We start from the raw sequence: 26,824 nt of genomic DNA on the forward strand, positions 1-26,824 counted from the left end.
GTGGTTATTCGTCTCGTTTGATACACAAGTGCTTTGGAAAAAAATATACTAGCAAATCAAGATACCACTGTTTATTTTATTTACGAATTTCATATATACGATTATATTAAATAACGGTGGTAATCGCAAGCCGGACAACCGAAATACCGTCAATCAAATTCCCGACGTTCTAAATCCCGACGTTTGAAATCCCGACTATATTAAAATCCCGTCAACCATAATTCCGACTGTATCAAAATCCCGACTATATCCAAACTGACTTCAATAACATTTTTAAATTATTCCGGAGCGTAGTCACTTTTAAATTGTTATTAATAATAAATAACAACAATGAATAATTTAATTGTATTTGAGATTATTTCATAATGTTAAGGTTTATTATGTATAATTCAACAAAATCAAATAAATTAATAATAATTTATTGTTATTAATAATAAAAATGTAGTACAATGTGACTATGCTAAGAAATAATTTTAAAATGTTATTGTAGAAATTTTCGATATGGTCGGGATTGTGTTTGTCGGGATTATGGTTGTCGAGATTCAGATACACTTGGGATTTTGATATAGTCGGGATTTTGAACGTCGGGATTTCGATACAGTGAAGATTTTGAACGTCGGGATTTCGATAGACGGTATTTCGGTTTCGGGCTTGCGATATAGACCCAGTAAATAAAATCTCTTTAGGAAATAAAACTTGTTTTATTTCGTGTATTACTCCTGTTATTATTATTGTATCAGAATTCTTAACAATTATAATAAATTCGAAAAAATATCATAATGATTTACATGTGTTAGCCCGTTTTAAATGAGAATATTCACTACTAACATAAATAATATAAACAATATTTCAAAAAATCAATCTAGAAAGGATTTTTGGTTTGTTAATTAACTGAATGTGTAATAAGAACTCATTGACAAGTAACGTAAATTAACGCCATTATTTTCTTAATTCGATTCATAAATAATTCAAATTTTTGGGAGATTTCAATAATCCCTATAGAAAGTTATATAAACATTTTATATTAAAACTATTGCAGCATTACATTATTATTATCTACAGGATATTATAAAATAATCTATAATGAGTAATAAATTAATTAGAAATAAAATCATACGAAATAAAAAATGATTAAATGTCTTTTAAATTGTAGATAATTAATAGTTAATAATAATAATATATGAACGCATTTATATCTACTTATTGGAATATAAAATATAATTTTCAATACTTTAAATAAAAAATATAAATTCATACAACTGTACTACAACGGACTTTCAAATCTGCATAAAAAGAGATTTGAGTAGATAAAGGGAATAGACTATCATTGAATATAAAAAAAGAATGTGAACTATTTTCCTACAATTTATATTTATTTTATCAATTAATATTTAGTTTGTTATATGTTTTTGTATTTATGACATAATTAGTTTTATTACAAATGAATCAAAACATATATTGACATATATGTATTATTCTACAAATATATCCTTATGTTAAGTATATTAAAAATTAAATTATTAAATATATTAAAATAAGAGGTACTATTATGCAAAATTAAAATTAATTCTATTAATAATATTTATTCAAGTTATATTACATGAATTATATTTCAGAGAAACAAAAATATATAAATGATAATTAATATAAATAAATAAAATAAGTAGATATCTATATTATTTTGTATATAGTGTATTTATTTAAAATTATAATACAAATATAGTTTATAAAACAAATTATAATAATGGAAAAGAATCATCAATTTAATTTTAATATCAGTTATTATACTAGATATAATCAAAGAAATCAAAATTATTTGTATTATATTAAATGTAATATTTTTATGTAATAAATTATATAAGTTTTATAAAACAACTCTTAATAAAAACGTAATGTTTGTTATATCTTGTTAATATTTAAACATTTTCGTTACTTTAAAGTAGAGATTTCCATCTAAGTTTTATTTATTTAACGTGTTCTATTTAATGATCTAAATTACATTCTAATTAAATTATACCTTTTTAATAATGTTTCTTCAAAAAATACGCATAGATATTATCGCATAAAAATAAAAAGTAACTTATGTAAAAGTAATAATAAGGAAGTTTGAATACGGCGGTGCTCGGCGCCAGCACCGAAAAAATATAAACAAAAATGACCTTCTATTGGAATTATACAAAAAAAAATGACACGCAAGAAACCTTGATTATTTTGTATTTAAGAAAATTAATTCATATCGAAAAATAAAAGTAATACAAATTTAATTTTTCATTTCTTTATTAATAATTTTATTTTATTTAACATACAGATAATTAATGCATCGTTTCAATATAATTACAATTAATATTACTACAAAGAAGGTTTTTATTTACAAAGCCATTACAAATCACAATACTTTACACAATCTAAAAACTTAAGTTTATTATTTCAAATACAAACAAAAAAAATACTGTTCAAAAGTAGTGCGCTGATGCCCAAGAAAATATTAGAAATTAAAAGTGCTCTAAAAATTAAACATAATTTATTCACATTAACGTTTAGTCATCAATTTAGTTATAATATAAATCATATCGTTAACCTTGTGCGAAATAGTATAAAAAAAAACATATGTATAGCACTAGCACACATCTAATGAGGTCTTTGGCTCTTAATGCCAAGGATAAAGAAATTGTAAATTATCTCTAATCGAGGGAATGGAATAGTATTTACAGATTTATTATATTATTTTGTTTTTTATTTGCATCAATATTTTCTGTATGACACAGCATTGCAGATTCATCGTAAAGAAAGCAATAATATATGTTGTAACTAGTAAATATTTGCATTGGCACTGGAAAAAGGTTTCTCTTTCATTTGATAAAGAATTTAATACATGTACTGAGTTAATCTAACGCTAATTGAATAAGTTACTGAGGCCTATGGTGGTAGTATTTTGGTTCGCTTTTGTCGTAGACCGAGTTCTCGTTCTCTTCTTGGTTGTAGTAAACGATCTGCGGCACGTAATACCTCAAGCCAGATGAGTAAATGACTCCAATTTCCGGTACGTATTGATTGTTGTTCTTGTTGAAGTTGTATTGGTAACTGGAGACGCTGTTCTGCGGTTCGTGCACTTGGTACACAACTTGCTTGACCTGCTGAGCATTCTGCACCTTTGGTTCCTGGTTGTCGTATCTCCTCTGGGTGGTATATTGTTGGACAAAGTGTTGAGAACTGCTCTGACTCTTGTTCTCCACCTGCCTAGCTATTTTGTCGACTTCGTATTGCTGAACTTCGAAATATTGGGGACCGGTGTAGTCTAATCCAATGGCCTTTGCAAACTTCGATTTTCTATTGTAGATATCATACTTTTGCAGCGCCGGTGTAAACTTGATGTCCAGGGGAGTGCCTAAGATCAGATTCGGGTTAGGTTTGTGAGATAGTATTTGCTTCCTGTACTGGTGTGGAGTTGGTGCCTTGTAATGGAAGGTATTGGGAACGTCGTCTTCGATTTTCTCGTAAACTGCTGGAGCACTTCTCGGTGCCAATGGGTTTGCCGTTGATGAAGATACTGTCGGAGCGATGATGGGGCCATGGTTTGTGCCAAATGATACCATGATTGGTTTCGCTACTGATACTGAAACCACCGTTGTGATCTGAAATTAAACCAAAGATTGTTATTAGTATTGATGAATATTACTTCATACATTTCTTATTTATTCATTATTATATATTACAATTTATAAATGCATAATTGTATCTAGTTTGTATAATTAATGAAATCATTTACTTTAATTATTTTATAATAAAATAATCTAGGTCCTAGGTTGGACCAATATCATCAATTAACATGCACAGGGAATTTAATTAATGCAATATAGTTTGTATTAACAGAGATGACATAGTGCCTATATTTTTTGGGGCCCACAAAAAATATTTTAATTAGGTATAATATATTCAAATATTTCTAAAAGTTGACTAGTTCTATAAGTAGTAATCTAAATTCTGTCATGCATATTAGACGAAAAATACATACTGAATTTATAATAGATAAATTTCTATTATATAAGATATAGTTATTAGTTAGACACGTTTATTAATAACATATATTACACATGTAAATATTCTTCAATAAAAAAAAAAAATTAAATTAAAAAAAATGTTATAAATTTATATAAAAGAATCAATGAATTAATAAAGAATAAAAGTAAATGTTATGAATATATTAATTGATTTCTTTTCAAACTGCATTAGAGAAATTTAATCAGAAATACATTAAACTATCGCTGATATTAATAGCGAAGTTGTCAAGTTTCTTGAACCCAAATTGCTGTGATTAAAATAAACATACAAAAACCGTAATGACTTCATTTGATTCACGTAACATAATGAGCCCAATTCGGACGGTAAAAGTGAACGAAACAATGAGTGACCCTATCACTTTCATCTTTTAGAAGTGCTGCATGTCTCGGTTTTACTTCCGATGCAGCGCTTAGAAAGGATTTTTTTCGCTTATAATTAAGATTAATGATTCATCGCGAATTCAAAAGATGACGGCTTCAAATCGCGTCGCGTTCAATTAGCGCGATATCCAGTTATGCAATTTTCAGCTGGTATATAGATGGATTCGCATGGTAAATTTAACGAACGGACATGTACATGCATCTAGAATCTAGATGAAAGTCTTTCTCTCTGTTGCGCAACTTGCGAATCCACTTTGTAGGAACGTAATATTATCTTGTAATAATAATATATTTGCTCTGTTTATAAAGATAACGCCAGTGTTTTTGTCTTCTTGCACTTGTTGTTATTTCTTCATTACGTTCACTATACTTACTTTTATGGCAATTAGTTGAAAGTAATAGAATATCCCTTAAGCGAAAAAAGTATCAATTTTCAATTTAAATTCAAAGCGACTTTCAAAATGCCGGTTATAAAAATTTAAACGTTTAATAACTGGGACTGATAAATTGCACTGATATGAAACAATTATAAACTATAAGCGTATATAGACTTGTATATATATAAACAAATATTTCTAAAGAAAAAGCAGATACATTATTATGATAATCCAATTCAGTAAAATTATATAATAAATCTGTTCTGTTTCACTAACTTCCTTGCATAATTTTTTTATGAATAATCAGTTATTTCTCTTATACAATATAAATAATTCCGATTATTAGATTAAATTTTATCACACAAATGTTTGCTTTAGGGATGCTTTAAGAATTCCGTTTTGAGATTAATTTTTGTATCTGTTTGATGAAATAATAACCTTAATTGACTTGTTAAGTTAAAGAGGCCAGAAATTCCTAGACAAATTCCTAGACAACTGAATCAGACAACTACGTCAACTGAATCAACATTGGATAATATGGCCTATCAAGATTCATCCTTAGACATTTCAACGAAATTAAAGGGTAATTCCTCACTCCTATACAGAAAATTATAATAATGCCCCACTAGACATGTTCAAAGAGTTAAACAACATCGTAAAATACTCTCATATAAATATTGTATTAAAGTAATCAAGGAGCGGAAGATGTTTATATATCATTAATCATTAAATGATCTGTGAGCGAGTTCAGCACTTCCGAGATTTTTTTTGTTCAAGAATTAACACAACTGGGTGATTTCTATGTAGTTCAGGAAATATGAGCGTCAAACAGACCGCGTCAATTCGAAGCATTGTGAAGCTTTTCAGACAAGGAAGAACGTTACACAATAACATCTTAACTTAAATATTATAAATTATCGCAACATATTATCTGTGTTCATAAACTTTTTTAAATTATTGATTAACTTATGTAATAAATGAGGGTCCGAGAGCCTCATGCGTCTCTTCGTTGAGTCAAGTGCGGCTCCCATTAAAATAGTGTTTTTTTTTTTATATTTGAGTATTATTACTAAAATTTTGAAATAATTACGTCATTGTGTTCTTATATGTGACTTTTCAAAATATGCAATAAAACATTTTGGAACCACTATAGAAATTTCAAATTTCTATCAAATTAGTAAATCATCTAATAGTGAGAAATTTTCCGCTAAAGTTTAAGAAAATATAAATAAAACGATTGTATTTTGTGTATTTTGTTGTATTTTGATGAAAATATTATAATAATGATTAATCAAAGTTATTCTCTAATAATTAACTTAATTACACTATAATATTAAACTATAAACTAAATATAAATATTTTATAATAATTCAGAGGTTAATAGTTAATAATAAATAAATAATTTCAAGCAGAAATGTATTTAACTGCAATAACATTTTTACATTCTATTAATTATATAATCATTGGTTATGTAGTATTCTACATAATAATATGCAGATTATAAATCTGCCATTTCCTGCGTTTACTTAATGCATAATCTGCTTTAATTATCTTTAAATTGAATTCAATGTCAACATGGATATAAACTGTTATTAGTACTGATAAGTATTAAAGTTATTAAAATAGATTAATCAATTGTACATATATTAAACAAATTATAGCATTTCATCAATCATCAAAGATCATATACTGTATAATGTGATTATGAGCGTTTCCATAAAGGTTAGTATTGCAAAAGTTTCTAATTCGCCTAAATTGCAAATGAAAGGCAGTTAATTAAAGAGAAAATGAGGAGAATCACCGAATCAAATCACATTCAATAAATCTATTGATCCGAGAATCTTCCGGATTCCTTTATAGTATATTTCATCTTTATAAAGCCGAATAAATAGAATTTCAAATAAAATTAACAAATATATAGAAATATTTGGGTTGAACAATTTATTGCTTAGAATTTTCAAATTAATTATTCCTTTTAAGACTCCCAAAATCACTTTGACTTTTCTTTATTGTGACTAATTAACTTGACTAATATCATTATTTTTTTTACGTCATTAATTTTATTTAAACGTTATGCAATTGTGCATTACATTATATTGAAATTAGATCATATTTTTTGTATAATGGATATTTTTTCGACTTTCTAGTATTTAATTTATTTTATAATTTATTTTTTCTAAAAAAAAATCAAATTGTTCGAATCTCAAACATCAAACGTCATTGAAAGTTTTAAACCGTTGCTGAACTTAAGTCTAAATATAAAATAATATATAGAAATAAGTGAACCAGGACGTGCATGAGTGTAGTTAGTGTATCTAATTATAATCAGTAAGTTATTTTAATCATACGATGAAGAAATATGTGAATTAATTGAACACACCTTACGCATTAAAAATAGTAATTCAACGAATAATTTAATTAATGGACTTCCTAGATTAGACGAACTGAATGGAATTAGGTGCACGGAGTTAATATTATACGTTCGTTAGAGTGCGTTACAAATTTAATCATATGTATTTTCTTCTCGACTGCACACGAGTTCACTTATGGATTACAATTTATTCGGAGTAAAAATAATACCTTGAGATTCTATATTTGGTCCGAGCTTTAATGTTCGTGCTGCAACCTCTTCGCGTTATGCGGATCCAAGGCAAAATATCAATAAATAACACATATTATGATTAAACATCAACACCATTTTTTCTGATTCATTGATTCTCGTCCCTCTATCCTCCAGTCGACGATTTCCTTGAGCAACCGAGGAGACGTTACATAAATGGATAGGTCGATGTGAAAGGTGAATGTTTGTATTTCGTTGGTCTTGTTTCGATGCTCTTCATTACAACAATGCTCATTTGAGGCATCTGATAATATCTGAGCTCACAGCGGTGTAACAGCAATTGTGCAAAAACTAAAAATGTAGATCATTGCGAGATAATTAAGTCTAGGTAGGCTCTAATTAACCGAGTAGGAAATGCGGACGGTTTCGTACCAGAATGCAATATTCGGTTCAAATTTCTGCAGGTAATTGAGATTGTCATAAGAGCGACAGTGAAAAAATAAAATTGTGTACTAACCGATGTGATTTCTAATGTATTGATGGAAACTTCAGTTCGGCGAATCACGATTCTCACGGAATTTGTGATGTTCGTCCACAAAACGAGTTCAAAGCTGAGCAATCTTTTCTTCTAGGAAAAGACTTCTTGCAGCAGCACTAGTACTTCGTCTTTCTCTCTTCCAATTTCACTTTTCCTTAACCGAACAATTATCTTCGCACAATAGGCATTTATTATATAATGCCATTATGTTTCTTGCATGCGTGCTAACACATAAATAGGTACGTTTGCTTATAACTACTATCTAGCTCTCGGACTCCCGAGCTCTTTCAACAATCACTTACATTTTAAACAACCATCCCGTTAATTACATTTTGTTTCGCCAGAGAGTAAAATTTATGCCAACGAAAAAAAAAATTATTTAACAGTATTCTCTGTTTTATCAGTTACAAAGATATGTACAATATTCACTTTTAATTAATAATTTATATTTTCAATTATTGAAAAATTAATTACATTTTTAATAATTCATAAAGCATAAAGCGAATAATTTATATATACAAAATAATATTGTGTACTAATTTCTTAGAATTTATTTTTATTTTGTCGATTAATAATTTCTTTTGAAATTTTTAAATCGGACTTTAGTAAATACCGATTGATCGAGGCCGTACTATATGGATTGTTGCTGTATTTCAATATTAATCACCAAAAAATAAATTTTGTCTCAATTATAAAAAGAAACTATTTTATCAATTAGAAAATCTTAGTGCAATTATAACCGATTGTATTTCTATTTCAAATGCAAACATTACTAACGAAAGTTACACAATATACACTTATTTTTAGATATTGATAACTAATTAGTGTACAAATTGTAGGAATGGATATTTTTTCCTTCTCGTATCATAAAGGTGATCGCATGATGTTGATTTATGCACGATGCATCTCCTTGGCGTAATAACGTGTTGCATAAACAATGGCACACTCGTGTACTATATGCATAAACACATTTGCACCCATTGTTATGCAAAAATCAATAGAAAATTGGAATGGGTTCAGAGCGATGGCGATTTTTCAACATACATTTCGTGGCATAGCCGATAATTAACTAAATTGTTAGCATTTTACAAAAGCACAAATACACGTACACACGCTCATAGGAATGACACGAATAACGTATGCACAAATCAATAGAAGCCAAACGTAAAAATGGGATTGCATGTATCAATCATTTCATGATTTAGTAATTGCCGATTGAGTAATGATAAATAAAATAGCGGAAAGTTCAATGTGCACAACGTCGACGACGACAACAATAACATTGTACTCAATCCGTATTTCAGCAGCCAGTGAAGGATTACGCTATTATTATTTTTCGATTGCATGTTTCTATACAAATTTAATTTACCTACGAAATAATCCGTCCGATTATTAAACAGACACAATTAAATTTGACATTGGCGTTTGGTTTCAACATTTAGATAAACAAATCACAATTTACTTTGTTTGAAATATACAGCAATACCTCGCATAGTCCGGATAACCGGTTTCGCCTATATCTTGGATAATTTTGAAACCGGACTAATTGAGGAATTAACATTTTAGTTTATTTTGTAATTTTAAAACCGGACCCTAATAAATTCTGACTGATCGAAGCCGGCATATGAGAGGTATTGCTGTACTGTAATTGTTTATATTTGTTTTAAAAATTTCACATTTATAATAACTATTACTAATTGAAAAGAGTAGCTTTTAATAAACTTATTAAATACGTACGTATATATAAAAATAATAATGAGTCTTTAGAATTTCATATCAAGACATTTCAATTATAAACGACTATTATAGTTCATATAAAAAAATAATTTATTATTTAAGACTTTATTAAAAGAATAAAGTTATTTCATATGTTTGAAGCAATAATACATACATATTTTAAAGATTTAATTAATATTCAAATAATACTTTAACGACAGAAGTCATTTTATTAAAATTGAAAATTCTATAATAAATAAATGTACAAGTGTTTCCCTTTTTTAAATATTTAATAATTTATGAGAATTGTAATTAAAAATAAAAATAGGAATTTGTAAATTTAATATTTATTTTTAGTGATTAACAAAGTATTACATAGTTATCTGTTTTATTTATAACGTTCGTACGTAGTTTTATTTATTTCTTTATATTGTACTAATTTTATATTATATTCCTGTAGATGAGTTTGTTTATAACTGAATATCGATATTAATAAGAAACTTACTAAATATTGATTAATGAAAATTTGTAAACTATTGAAGTTCATCTTTAAGGTCAAACAATAGTTGTATTATTAACATATATACTTACAAAATTATTACTAAATTATAGTTACATAATTTCATTGGCTAGATGCTATTTAAATATTTCAAAAAATTGTTTTGAAACAGAAAAATGATATATCATCACGAATATAAACCTGTCCTTTAAAATTATTACTATAATTAACAGATTAATCCTAGAATAAATGAACATAGTAATTTTCATAAATAATCCAAGTTTTAATTTCGTATGTAAAATATCGTCCTGTTTTCAATTGTATCTAAAGCAATTTTTAGGTTAATTTTATGTTAAAGTTTTATTCTTAAAAGTATGGTATGAATGCTGAAAAATGTAAGCAGTTATAAATATAAGAAAAATAAGTTTTTCTACGTTAATTTATTTTAAAAAAATTCAATCCTGTACACAAAAGGTTGTCGAAAAATGTATATCTGCCTCTAATATTAGATTCGGTAGCAATCGATATCCCGACATCCGAAATAGCGACAATCAAAATCCCGACGTTTGAAATCCCGACTGTATCAAAATCTCGACAACCATAATCCTGACGATATTAAAATCTCTATAAACATAATAACGACAATGTTTTGTACTACAAAAAAACAAATGTAACAGAAAAAATTATAGATACAAATTTTAGAAAACCATACAACATAAATCTCTTTCACAAACAAAACATCTTTCAAATTAATCAAAAAAGGACTATCAAAACAAGGCACTCCGAGTAAAGTGTAACATGAAGTTCATCTTATATTATGATGAACTTTATGATAATTCTATTTTTTTATTTGGTACCTTCATACCTGTACTTTACCTCAATTACTTTATAATTGACGTTAACAGCAAAATTGAAGCGCTTTCTTGATGTGATCCGGTTTATTCTGATGGGTCATGATTTAACCATATAAAGTACATAATGGATCTTAATTTCCCAATTAATTTGATTGTACACATATTTGTGTCAAGTATTATGACTTGTCTGCCACGTAATATTTTAATAATATACCGAGTATTTACCCGACGGTTTCACAAAATCGCACACGAAGATGATAAATTCGAAACTCATAATAAAATTTAAAAAAATCATTATGGAATCACATAATCTTCTGTGAGTTGATTATTCGATATGTAATCATGTCAATTTTTTTTTAATTGGCTATGCCGTTGCTATATCACAAAATATCAATATCATTGTCATCATTTTTTTTTTCATTTTCAACAAGTTCATTTAATTAGTTTATGAAGTTAAAAATGATTTTACAATATATCTAATAATTCTTGTTTTGTTTTGTGTTGTTGAATACACGATATTTAATACAGTTAATAAATTTCATAATCGAATTGTTTTTAATTACAAAGGATAATTCGAATTCTAGGTGTTTCCTTTCACATTTTCCTCCCCTCTGCTGTTCTCCTTCTGTTATTGTTATACCGCTATCTCCGGTAATACCATAAAAAATAATCGAATTCCCTATTGTTCGTTTGGAATGTCCGGAGGAATTGTTGGCGTGCTTGCTGCCGGGTTTATAGCCTTTAAATTGCTTCTGGTTGCTGCACAAATACGCACTAATTTCAAACGATTTTTATCAAGAACAGCATTAACAAAACAAAAACTAAAGTAACATAACATAAGGAAAACGAGAAATTAATTGTAAAAATATAACGAATCTGTAGCATACTTTCCCTCAATACAAATACGCTTTGCTTTACTCTTCGAGATATAATCGATATTTTCTCAAGAGAATTGCGTTCGTTAGCACATCTCATGTAATAAATTCAATATTCCAATTTATTGCGTGATGCTATGACATTATGCAATTCACTTTTCTATATTTATTTCTTAGCGACATCGAAATGTTAAATTAAATATTTTCACAGGTAGCATCAATTACATGATGGAGAATCTCAGGGAAATCAAAATTACGCATATTTATTATAGCTTAAAATATGTAATCAATTGTGTTTGTTTAGAATCAATATTTATATAATAAAATAGAAATTAATTAATTAATTATTAAGGTGTGAGAAATACGTAACTAACATTTTTTCCTGGATGTATTGTAGAAACAAAGTTTAATTTAAAATAAACTTAATTTTTATATACTGACTTTATAATTTGATGATTACATATTAGTAATTTGACAGGTAGGAAGGATACAAAATCGATAATCATGATAAAATCTATAATATGATCAATAACCCTTTCAGCAACTTTTTGTTTTATTAGAGCAAAAAGACATAAGTCGATAGGATATTAAATAGTATTTTATAGTTTGTGTAACTTTTCCACATAATATAATAAGTTTATTTCTGTGCACACATGATGCCAAAGGGAACCACAATCCGGTTTTTATATTTTGTAAAGAGCCACACGTAACAAATTCCATTTTTTTATTTAATTTAATTGCATGATTTTAATGGGAGCCGCACTTGACTCAATGAAGAGCCACATTTACCTTGCCTACTGTTGATATATACAGTGGACCTCGCGAACGAACATAATCCGTTCCAAAATTTCCGGATTTTTAATCATACAGTGAAACAATTTTCCACATATAAACTAATGTAATATACGATAATGCGTTCCATTTAGGGAGTCATATTTCTTACAATTTATTTTGCTCATTAAGCAAGGTTCCACTTTATATAAAAAATTTGGTAATTTATGAATATTATGAATCAAAAACCGTTTCATAGTCTTTGACCACAAGGACCTTCAACCGTTAATATTGTATCAATATATACCATTTTGTAAATTGTATTCTAGTACCGTTATAACAGCAATGTATTAATTAGTTGAGGTTGAGAGATCAGTAAACTCATGAGTAAATAAATTATCTACACATACATTGTTTGTTCATTGTAAAAAGATTCAGTGATTTAAAATAAACAAATATCATAAATAAAGCTATATCAATGAAAAATATTATTAAAGTGTAAAATAAATTATATAATTATTATACAGCAATACCTATTTGAAACTGGACTAATCGAGGAACTAAATACAGATTAAAACAAACCTAACAAAAAGAGAAAGTTAAAATCCGATCGTGTATGTATAAATAATTATGTGTACTATTTTTTTAGAATTTATTTTTATTTTAATCAATTAAAATTTAGTTTCTTTTCAAATTTTTAAACCAGATAAAGTGAATCCGAATCGAATTACTAAATATATGTTGATGAAAGTAATGATTACAGCAATGTTTATTTAATAATTTATTTCCGAAATTAATTTGCTCCGATTTAAGCGTGTCTTTAGTTGATTTATTTCTATTATTTCCTAATTGTAAATGCATACACAATCTATATTACTAACAAACTTATTGAATGATTTCCATGTATTCTATAATTAGTGAGAAACGGGTTTTCAAAAATACTAATTTTTCACTTTTCCGCAAAACAACAACAACAAATAATGATTGTCCATTTTAATCTTTTTATGTACTTTGATAAATAAAGAACACTATTATATCTTAATCTTAATCATGTATAATTAGTATTATATAACGACATATTGATTTTTTTTCTTAGCTTAAATTGATTTTACATATGGGACATATTTATTGAAGATGTAAAATCTGTATTAATATATCATTAATATATAATGTTAATCTTAATTTATTTCCGAATTAATATAGTTCTGCTTTAAGCGTGCCTTCGTTCGCTTTATACTTTTTTTTGTAACTTGAACAAAAACTAATTGCAAATGCACACAGTCCATAGAATTAATAATGGTTATTGATTGATTTCCAAGCGGAATGGGTATTATATAACGGCGGATGGAGGCAGAGCGGCGCGAACGAAATTCGCTTTCGTTCTTTCACTATCGTTTGGAACTCGATCGAGTTCACTTTTACTGACCTACGTTTCGCAGACCTTGAAATCAATGTTACATCTAGCTGTTTTGTTAGAAAACAGACAAACACAATTTTAATCAAAATCTATCATTGATGTAGAAGAAAAAAATGGTATTGATGTATGTAATGTAAAGGGTGTCCCAAAATTAATGCAAGACTTGAATTTGCCTCCACAAATGACGTTTCTAAAATACAGTGGAACCTCGTTTAACGAGTGCCTCGCACATCGAACATTTCGCTTAAAAAGCAAAATGAATTGTAAGAAAAATAACTCGCTTAACGAGCGACGTTTCGCACAACAAGTAGCAATAAGAAGAGAAGTCTCGGATTGCGCGCCTACTACATCATCGCATATTGTGTGTATTTTTGAATACGTTTCAGTATACGAGTAAAAATCCGGAAATTTTGGAACAAATTAAACTCGTTAAGCGAGGTTCCACATTATATGTGTTTTAGATATCCGTGTTATTGGAATGAAGAATCAATTAAGTAGTATATTTAAAAGTAGTATATTATAATGATGATATATCTAACTTTTTTTTATAGAAAATCATCTGAGATGTTTGCAGATTTCGTTGGCCATTGGAAAAAATGCATTAATTAATATTAATGTTGCATTTGCACAACATTAAAATTATAATAGTTCTATAATATGACATTTCGTCAATAATAGAAGTGAACAAAATTCTGGACAAATTATGAATCTTTATAAATTGAATCCGTTCAAATTCTGTAATCAGGTTAGAGTGAAATCGTGTTGAAATATACCGTGTTATAGGAGGTATGTTCATATATTTATTAGTAATTTTCCATTTTTTTTATGTCCAATTAAGAAATTGTTAAAATAATTATTAGGCATTCATTAATATGTTAATGAAGTAATTCAGGTACACTCGCCTCCAGTGCATTCGTTTCATAAATTATTACTTTTATTACATTTCTATATAAAATATCGTAACTGCGATTCACTCGATATTACAGGAAGTAGTTTAAATTAAGGTCAAAATGCACTTGCTTCGAGTAAAATGTCAATATCGCAATTATTATTAAAACAAGTGAAATTTCTTGTAAAACGTTACGTAATTTCGAACGTAATTATGAATAAGAAATATGGATGCTTAATTATTATCCGTAGTAAATAATTAAACTCATCTTATCTAAATCAACCAAATAAATTCGAGATATTTAAGCATCGCGTTTATTTATTATCCAATATATTTTAGATTTTACATTTATATATTTGTGTACATTTTTTTTTATTTTACTCTATTTAAACTATTCGAGGTATCTTTTGAAAAAATAATAAACGAACACGTTTAAGTACACGTTTAAGGAACATGCAACGTCGACATAATCTACCAAACAACCAACAAAGGCCATCCCTGGTGTTCTAAATGTTAAAATAAAATCAATAAATAAAAAAAAACATCGATATACCCAGATCTATTACTACGAACAATAGGTTGCATCAACCCTCTTATGTTTTTTTTTATCTTTAAACTCACATTGAATATATTTTTCGTTGTTTCATTTATTACTACATTATTAATTTTCTTTCTGGGAATGTTTTCTTATTTATATACATACTACTTATAATTTTACTTATTATAGAATGTTTGTATTTGGTGATTTCATTTTTTGTTGAAGAATTCTCTTTATTTTTATTGTATGTCCATCCTTTTTTTTTAATGGCCTTTTGGTCCTAAATGGGCCAATATATATTATTAAATACAATAGAAAAATAGTTAAGGAAAAAATATATAATTTATTTTAGTTTGTTATTGTTTAAATATTATTATTAATATTAAATTCGGCACCTAGAAAATAAAAACATATTTACAAAAAAAAATAAACAATTATTTTTTTAAAAGATATCAATACATATTTAAATTTAAAAATATGAAAAATCAAGACATAAGTATTTTCTTTATATTTATTTTCAGATGATGCAGTTCTTTTAAGAAAATAGATTTACTACTGTCTTGGTCATCATTGTTTTCAACAGTATAGTTAATTTCCTAGTTGACTTTACGTTATTTTCAGAAAACTCATCCACTTGCAAATCATTCTCATTGGCATTTTTATTAACCGTTTCATTACTATTAACTTTCTTATTTTTCTTCTTATATTTACGTGTCTTCCGATTTGTACCCTCAATCGACCGTTTCCCTTTATTCTTATTTTGTCTAATCCGTCTAGAATTCTTATTCCTTCTAGTGTATTTCTTCTTTACTTTTACGGGACTTTCCAATGTATTACTGTCAGGTAGTTCGTTTGAAGAATTTGATAATTTTGGAACATATTTAACTCTCTTCTCTAATGTCGATATTCGCAAATTGCGACCGTTTATTTTTCTTTTCATTATGTTATCATAGTTTTCCAGTGTAGTTAAATTGAAAAGTGCGAGGAATTGTATTTTTCTTTCTTGTTCATTTTCATCGTTTGCTTCCATTTTTTCTTTTATTTCTACTTTTACAAATTCTATTTTCATTTCTCCCATTATTTCTTCTTTTGTCATTGATTCCATTAAATTACACTTTTTAGATTTACTCTGTTTAATAGATACATCCAGATTCCCCAATGAATCCTCATGGCTGTTACAGCTTTTCAGTAATAGCGTTGATTGATTCATACCGGAACGATTCTTATTATCTTCATTTTCATCAGGATTTTGTTTTCTATTCACCTTTTTTAAAATAATGTTTTGATCTCGTTTTAGATCGGCAATATTTGTTTTTGTTTTAGCTAAACGTTTATGAAGTTCCATTATTAGTTTGGTATTAAAGCAGACTCTAAGTCTAGCTTTAATTTCTTTTAAATTTAATCTTTCGTTGTGCAACATAACTTCAATATTATTAATTGAATCATAAAAATGTTCGTACATTTTAAAAACGTATTCAATGAATCAATGAATGAACAACAATAATATTTATAAAAATTCTCAAATATATTTTTAGTAAGTAATATAATATGTAACAATATTTATCATATACTATATTGTGTTCAATTCTTAAACATACACCTCAACTGACTACATCAATTTGAAAATAAAATCCAAATTTCAAGTCCTCTTTTTAATAAAAATACTTACAAATAAAATGAGAAAAAAAAATACGATAACCAAAAATCAAATTGTTTTGTATTCAAATATCAAACACACATTTAAGTTTTATATGAAGCAATTCAAATAATAATTTTGTCTTTCGTATCCACCAAAAAGATTTTATAAAAAAAAAATAAGATAACAATAATTATTTTATAACTCTAAAAACTATTCTTAATTTTCTTAAAGAAAACGCATAAATAATTACATACATAATTAGGGTTTATTACAGTGGAAATATGGAAAATTTTACATATAATTTGCAACTTTATATATTACTGAACCGATTGGCAGCTATTTTTTGTATCATAAAATTTTGATCGCTTCGCTTACAATTACTAATAATTCAGCTAATCTTCCACTTTTCAGATAATTACTTATGATTATCATGAGTTGACAATCCTAAACTCACCAGAAAGCCTTTTATTTTATCATTAATTGCCTGCATGGTTCCTCTTTATTATTCTGTGCCAAATTATTAGTATATTTCTGATTCTCGAATTTCATTTCTGTTATCTCTTTTATTCTCTTTTTCCTACTAATTTCAAAGAAAATAAAAAGACCACAAAATTAATACACGTTATTAAAAGAATTTCAACAAAATGCATATTATTATCTCTTTAATATATACATAAATATAATATAACACAAATCTTCATTACCTAACATCTATGACAAGTTATATTATTAAACAATATTAACAAAATAATCAAAATATTAACTTTAAAATAATCAGTAATAAGTTTAACTAAAATAAAAGCACACAATTAAGAAATATTTTAGAAAACTTTGTTCTGATTTGTGGTTTAAATTTTCTCAAATTTTGTAACTTATTTTATATGTATTTTTAAATATTGTTAATATTATAATATAATTTTCAACAAATATTCAATAACGTGAGATTGATATATTTTATCTTTATGTGCTATCAAATCGTGATGTTATTAATTTCAAATAATTATTACAAAACAAATTGTAACAACAGCTGCTTAAAGATTGTGTAAATAATTTTATTCACATTTTTTTTTATAAAAACAATGCATATCCAATCAACATCATTTAAATAGAATAATAAATATAAACTAGGTTATACGTATTTTACTAAATGTCGAAATAATGAAGTAAATGGAAATGGGAGTAAAATTGCTTAACTTTCTTCAGTTATCTACAACATTCTAGTGGTGAATTGAAATTGGAAAGACTGCGGTCAATAATTATTTGTATGTATATATGCAATAAAATATTATAAATATATATATATATATAAATATACTTTATTTTTATTAAAATCCTGCAAAATGAAATATAAAATAGAACCTAATATAAAATTATGCGTACTAAATATGTGTAATAAACTTATAACTAAAATGCTTAAAAAATATGATTTAAGAAATTGGTTTGAAACATTCGGATTTCGGCGCCGTAAGCTTAGAGGACTTCAAATATTTGCAACCCAAAGACTCTCTGGCAGTCCATCTTTTATTAGGATTGCACTCCAAGACTTTACTAAAGAACTCTTTTTGATCGTCGTCATCGAAATTGATAAATTTTGACATATCTTCGGGCAACCATTGAGGAAAACCTTTCCTATAATCCGGCAGATTAGTACATCCCGACCAAGTTGTTTCATTCGGAGTTCCGCAAAGCTTGAAAATCCTGTAAATCTGATCGATTTCAGAATTTCCAGGAAACAAAGCCCTTTTATTAATCATCTCTGCGATAATACAAGCGACACTCCAGACATCTATACCAGGTCCATAGAGATTGGAACCCAGCAACAGTTCTGGTGCTCTGTACCATAGTGTAACAACTTCGTGCGTGTAAGCTCTTACTGGTACTGTAAAACAACGACTCAAACCAAAATCGGCAAGCTTAATGTGTCCTTCGCGATCGATTAGAATATTCTGCGGCTTTAAATCTCTATGCAGAATTCGATGTGAATGCAAGTAGGCTAAGCCTTCCATTAATTGCTTACAGTAGCTCTATAAAAAAAAGTAATATTGTTTTTAATTATGTTAACGTGGATTATGATTGTTATACTCACTTTTATCAGATCTTTGTCTAACTTACTATTGACAGTATCCAAATAATGCTTTAGCTCCATGTCTAAGTACTCGAAAACTAAGTAAATTGTTTTTGGTTCAGGAAAGATAACATCCAGCATTTCGACTACGTTTGAGTGGTGCAAATTCTTCAGTAAACAGATCTCTCTGATCGTAGTTGATGGTACACCCTCGGTTTCATCAACCTGTTTATCGAATTTCATCTTCTTTAGTGCAACAAATTTTCCTGTTATTTTATCTTTCGCTTTGTAAACGACACCGTAAGTGCCTTCGCCTGCTTTCTTAAGCTTAATGAATTTGTCCAGTTTATTCGCATTTTGGTTCAAGCATTCCTTAGTTTGGTTCAACATGTTCACGGTCGTAGTTGCAAATACTGAATGCCTTACAAACCAACCCTCGGTGTATTTATATCCAAAATATTTTTCCTCTTCCAAGAAAAAATGACCGTTAAGTTTACAGCCCGTCATATTAAGCAACTAGGATTGTAAATATCTATGGATTAGGCCATAAAGAGCGCTGCATAATTAAAGGTTTTACCGCCTTTTTATTTTTCGTTCTTCTATTAAAAAAAATAAAAGTTTCGCAAAAGCATTGTGTTATATTATACGTGTTTTGCGATTGCATTTTGTAACCTTTGGGTTCAAAATTGCAAAAGTGGAATCGTGATTAGAAAGAGTGAGTAAATAATAAAATGTTTTAATAATAATGTAACGCAAAGAATAAAAATCATATTTAGATGAAGGAATCGGGCAATTTCAATATCAAAAACAGCGGTTCGCAATTTCTCGGACCATTTGCCGCAGCGAACAACGGTTTGGAGGAAAACGCGTGTGTGCTGCAAGAGATTCGTGCCGGAGAACGCTTCCTGCATGTCTTCTATGTATCTCGCGTGGAAAGTAGATTATAACATTAATGAATATGGTCTACATTTTAGCGCGAAGATTGACGACATTATGAAATGTCAGGACGCGCCGCGATTTATGAAATAATTTCAGCGCACCATCGACGTCGTAAATATGACAGTTGCATAACGAGTGCACTTTCAGTTGATGCTGTCTGCATGAAAATAAGTTTCTTTACTTTAATATTCAAGGCTGGTGTATACTTGATTTCATCACGTAATAATTATATTATAAAGACAAATTTATTGGATATTTAAAAAATATATACATTGAACTAATAGCAGCCATCGTTTTATTCTGACAATTATATTTACCGTAGTTTTGACCATAAAAGTCACATTTTTAAAATAAATAGATAAATCGACTAGTATTGCGTCTTATAAGTCTTGAATTCGCATGTTTCTGATGCGTCTCGCTGTAAATGTGGAAAAAAATGTGTTTTTACACATACGCCATGCGTAAATTATTTTGAATAAAATGTTTTATCTACAAAACAGAAAATTCTGATTTTGTTCATTTTGAGTTTCAACTAAAGTTTTATAACTTTCTCATTTTCTCAGAATAGAAAATTTTGAAATTCAGTTTAAAACGAACAATCATAAAATGGACATTTTCCGTTTTACAATTCATAAATACTAACAGGCATCCCCTGTGTAACCTTTCATAGCACATAAAACATGATAAGAGAATTTGAAGCAAATCGCCCATCATCATAACACGTAGATATTGTTAACATGGAAATTAATCATAAACACGACATCAAAACTATTATTTTGCGATATGTCATATTATAAAATTTGATTAAATACCAAAATATGATGTGTAATTTATGATGGTAATATGATAACGACCAGACAAATTTGCAATCATATAAAATAATAATTCATTAAAAATAAATCAAACACAATACTTTTGGTAAGAAAAACGTATGTTACTGAAATTCCTTGAACGTAACTGATGTTTAAATTGTGAATAATTATTCCTACGGTCTATTGTAGGAAAGATCATTAAATGTAATTGGCACTATAATAAAATTACCGAAATGCCTTCAGGTCTCCAAAATTATATTTATATTATGTAGCCGAGCAATGCAGAAAGAAAGTGTTTTGCCCGTCGGTGACAAAAAAGGAAATTACGAAGTGCATAACTACTCCAACGAGGCTGGAATTTCTTTAAAAAGTGAATTATTTTGAATTGTAAATTTAAGATTTATTACCAGACGCGATCTCGCTACGACAATAAATAAACTTACTCAATAATTGTCGTAATGCAATCAAGCATACAAAAAAGGATTTCCTTAAAATTTTCAATTAATTACCGGATGACATACTTAATAATGTATATTTGTTTTACTAAAATAGATTATATAAATGTAACAACAAATAGTACTAATTGATATATCGCAATGTAATTTATATAAATATGCGACTAATAAAACTGGAATGTTTAATAAATGTTAAAAATAAACTTAATATTTATAAGTTTACTTGTATTTACCTTTCTGTTTGGCTTGAGTTATTATTTTATAATTATAAATTATCTGGAAACTCTCATTAGGAAGTGAACAACAACACTCTCATAAACTTCAATAAAATGTCCTGAGACAAACAAAGGAATTTCAGATTCAAGGAATGTTTGATGCAAAATATCAAAAATCTATAATATTTCATCAAAACTTAATAAAATAATTGTATTTATTAATTATTTACGTTAAATCTCTCGATTAATTAAAAAATGTAAATTTTAGGCGTCAGATGTGCTATAACAGTTTAATAGTCAAAAGAGCATTATTTAACAAATATATTTATAATGCAGTAAATGCAAGCGGATAATCAGTTCTCCCAATATATTTGACTAATCGGGGATATTAAAACCGGGAGCATAAAAAGATGTAAAAGCATGTTTTTTGTATAAAAAATATTTTTTAATAATATTATATATTTATTTAACATATTTAATGTTAACAATTCTGACCAAATGGTTATTGACCAAGGTCCTTCTGCTTAATTAAAATTAAGTATGTTTTTAAAACGTACTATAGTTTGGAAACCGCACTATATGAGGTATTACTATAATTATATATTTATTATAATTTTCACTTTATTTTAAATATTATCAATTATACTTTAATATTTATAAGTATAGATTATACAGGGTGGGCCAAGTTTGACTGACTGATATAAAATACATATAACTTTTGTAATTGTGTTTATTTATATTCAGATGTGTGTGGAAAATAATATTATTTAAATGACTTCCATTTTCTTGTTGAAGCGTATTGACTCTTTCTAATGCATTTCTGGCTCCAAATTTGTCATTTCTTTACGAATAATGTATTTAAGCTAGTTTATTGTTTGTAGTTTATTCTGATAAACCATCCCCACAAAAATAAATTAGGGAGAACGGGGAGGAAAAGACAAATCTGAATTTTTTGAAATATATTGCAATATCTAAGGCATTGTTCGCAACAATGTTAACAATATTTTGGCCAATTGAAGTTTGTATGGAAACATCTTCAAATCAAGTTTCAATATTCGTCTTAGCGATGTTCTGGAAGTTTGTATGGATACATCTTCAAATCAAGTTTCAATATTCGTCTTAGCTATGTTCTTAGCGATTCCCAACTCAAATGGATCATCGTTGACACACTGTCGTACAGCCATCACAGCTTCTTAATTGCAAACAGTACCATGAACATTTCATTGTTGATGAACACATACTGCACCCCGTTCTTAAAAACAGCTGATTAAGTTTCTTTTCATGTTTGCACTGGGAGCTGTTGGAACATTCAAATTCGCACGGTATTATTTTGTGTATTGTAACAATACATTGTCGGGAAATATAATAAAATTCAATAATTTTGACCAAGTTGGCCCATCCTGTATAATAAAAAATGTAAGAATTTAATTTACTTTTCAAACTTATATCATTTATTTTAATTTAATTAATTCCCACAGTATAATATGAAAAGTATATGTTAACAAAACATTTGTGTAAACTCAATTTATAATACATTTTAAATGATTTATTGAAAATTCTGCTTGATACATATTTAAAGATATTTAGTGTATGTAATTACGAATAATATGTATATAATCAATAAAGTAAAATATGAAAAAAAAATAACAAAATTAAAGATTTTAATATTTCACTTACAAAAAAACGGGTTTAATCTAAAACGATTAAAATATTAGAAAACAAATTAAATTGTATTATTACGTAACGAATTGAAATAATCCTTGGCTACGATTATTATTTCAATTGGTTACATAATTTATTCTAAGTCTAAAAAAAGATAATACATTGAACTAACGATATAAATATAATAATAATAAACAATAATATTGGATTTAAATAATAAATAATTTGCGATTTATAATCAATTGCATATACAAATGTATTCATAACATATATTATCATAGCAATGTATAATTTTTATCTTGGCAGTGTAGCAATTTTGGTAGTTATCTACAAATGTTTCCATTACTGACATTTACATAAACTTACAAAATTATATTCATTAACAGCGTTGGATAGTTCGTGAAATGCAAAACCAATTGTGAAACCGGCTCACTTTCAGATGCATTTCATTGAGCATAATAAAAACAATAAAATAAAGAAGAGTTGCAAGAAGAAATTATGGAGAATCAAGTAATTCCGTATTATTCATTGCGCGAAAGGATCTCCAAGTATGTGCATTAAAAAATAACAATAAAAAAAAACGCATTGCGCAACCGATCCGCTTTCAGTTGCGCATCTGAAAAAATAATAATAATTATTCAATATGTGAAGAGAGTTCCTGGAATGTCAGTGTGCTTCTTAATTGCGGTTTCGATTTTGAAATGTTTTAGGAAGGGCATTCATTGTTATTATTATTAATAATTTATTTATCCATATTTCTCTTCTTTTTTATTTTCCATATTTTTATTTGCACTTAGCGTTGGCGATTGCCGGCTTTTCGCAATTAAATCTCGGTTAGATAAGTAAGTGGTCTACGGGAATATTTTTTTGTATATAAATAGGTTATTAGTAGTAGTAGTAGTTCTGTTGTAATTGCCTCTATGGAAGCGAGATCGCAATTAGACGTTGATTGTATAACTAGAGTCCGCCCCGAGATTTTCAATGCGAGAATGACATTGATGGAATGCGAAGCCCGTAAATACCAAACGCAGTGCAATCCCTCTTTTGCTTATCCCAATCATCCTTAGGCAGCGAATATGCATTTCTTTGAAAGGGCATCATATGGAAATGCCGCAACAGTACTTAGTTATGATGATGAGAATAAGAATAAATGAGTTAACACTATTTTAATAATAACATCCTATTATTTAAATATCATTTACAAATATCAAAGGAGATTATAGATATTTGAATATTTAAATTCTAATATTGATTGAAGGTGGCATCACCAATTATATTCAGCATGATTTGAATCTTGACAAGCAACACTTTTCTTTTCATATCAAATGAAATGTTATTATTTATTTTAATCATGGGAAATCGAAACATTTATATTTAAATCAACTTTCATCTTTCCACGATTAATTTATATGGATCATTTTGTAAAGGTAGGAAGCGAACTTTCGACGTTAATGACGTCTTTATTAACACCATTAAATAAGAATGATTCCATTCCTTCATTTTTATTCATTAGGTCTAAAAAAGAATGAATATAATTTAAGTGTTGAGCATAAATTATTAGGTTATTTCTGTCTATTTGGAATCTTTCACCATGCACACATTAAGTAAGTAATTGATCATAATTTATTTGAAAGTGTAATTTTCATTAAATCTATATTACAATGCATATTACAAAAATATGTTTGAACAACTAAATGTTGTAGTAATACAATAAACTGACCGCAACTAAAGTAACATTGAAGTACAGGGTGCGGCATATAAAACTCCCACATTACGAAAAATCACTGTGGGATCCTCAACACTGAGGCAGTCTGTTTCATTAGATATCATATGCCAAATATCATCATCAATTTTTCTGCGACCCCTCAAATATTTTTCGCGAATCACTGACGTGCATAATAAAGTTTTCAGTTGTCACCAATCTACATTTGGGAAATAAAAAGTTTTTGATGACACTTCCTACCTTTTTTCAATTCCTTTTTGAAAGGTGGAAGTTATTTCTGCCACAAAGTGTTAAAAAAAAAACTTAAATTTAATACATTATGTTTAGATAATCAAATGAAAGACTATTTTACTAATAAATTCAATTGTTCATCTCAATATACAAACAATATTTTCATTATATTATATTCCTGCTTCGATTAGTCGTCAGTTTGAAAATTTCAAAACAAAATTGAGCAAAATATATTTTTAAATTCTTAAAAATTTACGGAAATGAGAAAAACTAATCATATTTTAACATCTGTAACATTATATAAAAAAATGGATAGCAGTAATACCTCGTAAAGTACGGCTTTCGTCAGTCTAAAAAGTTTCAAAAAAATTAGTACACAAAATTATTTTGTATTCATAAATGATCGGTTTCTATATAAGTCTAATTTTGTACTTTATTTTTTTGTTTGTATTTAGTTTCTCGATTTCAAACAGTCCGAGATATTGGGAAAACAAACTAACCGCACTATTCAAAGTATAGCTGCATATGCAAATATTAAAGAAAAAATAGTCGCCTATATCACGAAAATCCGATACGAAAAAGTTGGTTAAAATACAACAATAATTTGCGGAGGCCGACAAACCCGAAAGTGTGGATCAATAATTTATATAAATAATTGATATAAATCTCTTTATTAAAAAAGAAGAAAAAATTAAAAAAAAACTATAATTACGTGTTGAAAGCACGTTTCGTAATGTAAATGCACCATAGGATTCTAAAATGTTTCCTTGGTTTACTTTAAAGAAGATATCTTTATGTTCAAGCATATTCTATTCTAAAGTGCGAAGGAAATTTCCTGCGATGTCGATCAGCATAAATTATTCAAATTTGATATTACACATTCATATCTGCATAATCCGGACAGACGATTTAAAGAGCTTCCCTCGAAAATGAGATGCAAATTATATTCGATTACCAAATCGGGATTCGCTACTAAACTCTGCCTCAATTATTATTATTTTTTTTTGCTACTTTTTAAATATTCATTCCGCTATTTGTGTATGGTATATTATGAAATTAGCATCCATGGGAACTGATCATTATCAACATTGGAATTATAAATTGTTCGTTGCTAAATAAATAAGTGAAACTGTAACGAAATAATTCTGGGTGCGTCAGTAATAAATTATGAATTTAACAGACTGATTTCCTTGAAATTTCTATTTCGGATGATACAAATACATTTTTATCTCGTTTAATGGGAACCGCCAAACGATTCCACGCAAAATCAAAAATTTGGTTATTGGAAATACTGATTTTTATGTAAATTAATGAATTAATTAATGATTAAATATAAAACTAAAGTTTAAGTTATTATAAAGGAATAAAAATTATAATGAGATAAGTTTATTAATACATAATTTATATATTGTTTTATATACGTGTAAGGATTGGAATCCTGTATTTGATCTAATTCAACAAACTAGAAGGATTAATGCAAGGACTTGTTTCTATTAGAGAACAATGTTTTATGTTGTAAAACATTTAAGATAATTCAATTAAATTATTTAATACAAAACTTATGAAGAATTCCACAGATTTTTTTTATAACTATGGTACATGTATCTGAA

General features: G+C 27.6%; 2 protein-coding genes across 2 annotated transcripts in view; both read right to left on the reverse strand.

The window, feature by feature from the left end:
- Positions 1–2,554: 2,554 nt before the first annotated feature.
- LOC108564431 overlaps positions 2,555–26,824 on the reverse strand; it is a 43,162-nt gene continuing 18,892 nt past the window's right edge. The window contains exon 2 of the mRNA XM_017923478.1: positions 2,555–3,632. Within this exon, the coding sequence (XP_017778967.1) occupies positions 2,907–3,632 (726 nt within the window). The 3' untranslated portion in view covers positions 2,555–2,906. The remainder of the gene's footprint in view (positions 3,633–26,824) is intronic.
- LOC108564428 (cyclin-dependent kinase 2-like) lies at positions 18,540–19,674 on the reverse strand. Its single transcript, XM_017923476.1, has 2 exons — positions 19,199–19,674; positions 18,540–19,136 (listed from the first exon to the last, which is right to left on the reverse strand). Exons 1-2 carry the CDS (start codon positions 19,565–19,567, stop codon positions 18,540–18,542), a joined length of 966 nt encoding a protein of 321 aa, XP_017778965.1. The 5' UTR covers positions 19,568–19,674.

This window comes from Nicrophorus vespilloides, unplaced genomic scaffold, assembly GCF_001412225.1.
Source record: "Nicrophorus vespilloides isolate i.1.1-1 unplaced genomic scaffold, Nicve_v1.0, whole genome shotgun sequence".
Lineage (NCBI taxonomy): Eukaryota > Metazoa > Arthropoda > Insecta > Coleoptera > Silphidae > Nicrophorus > Nicrophorus vespilloides.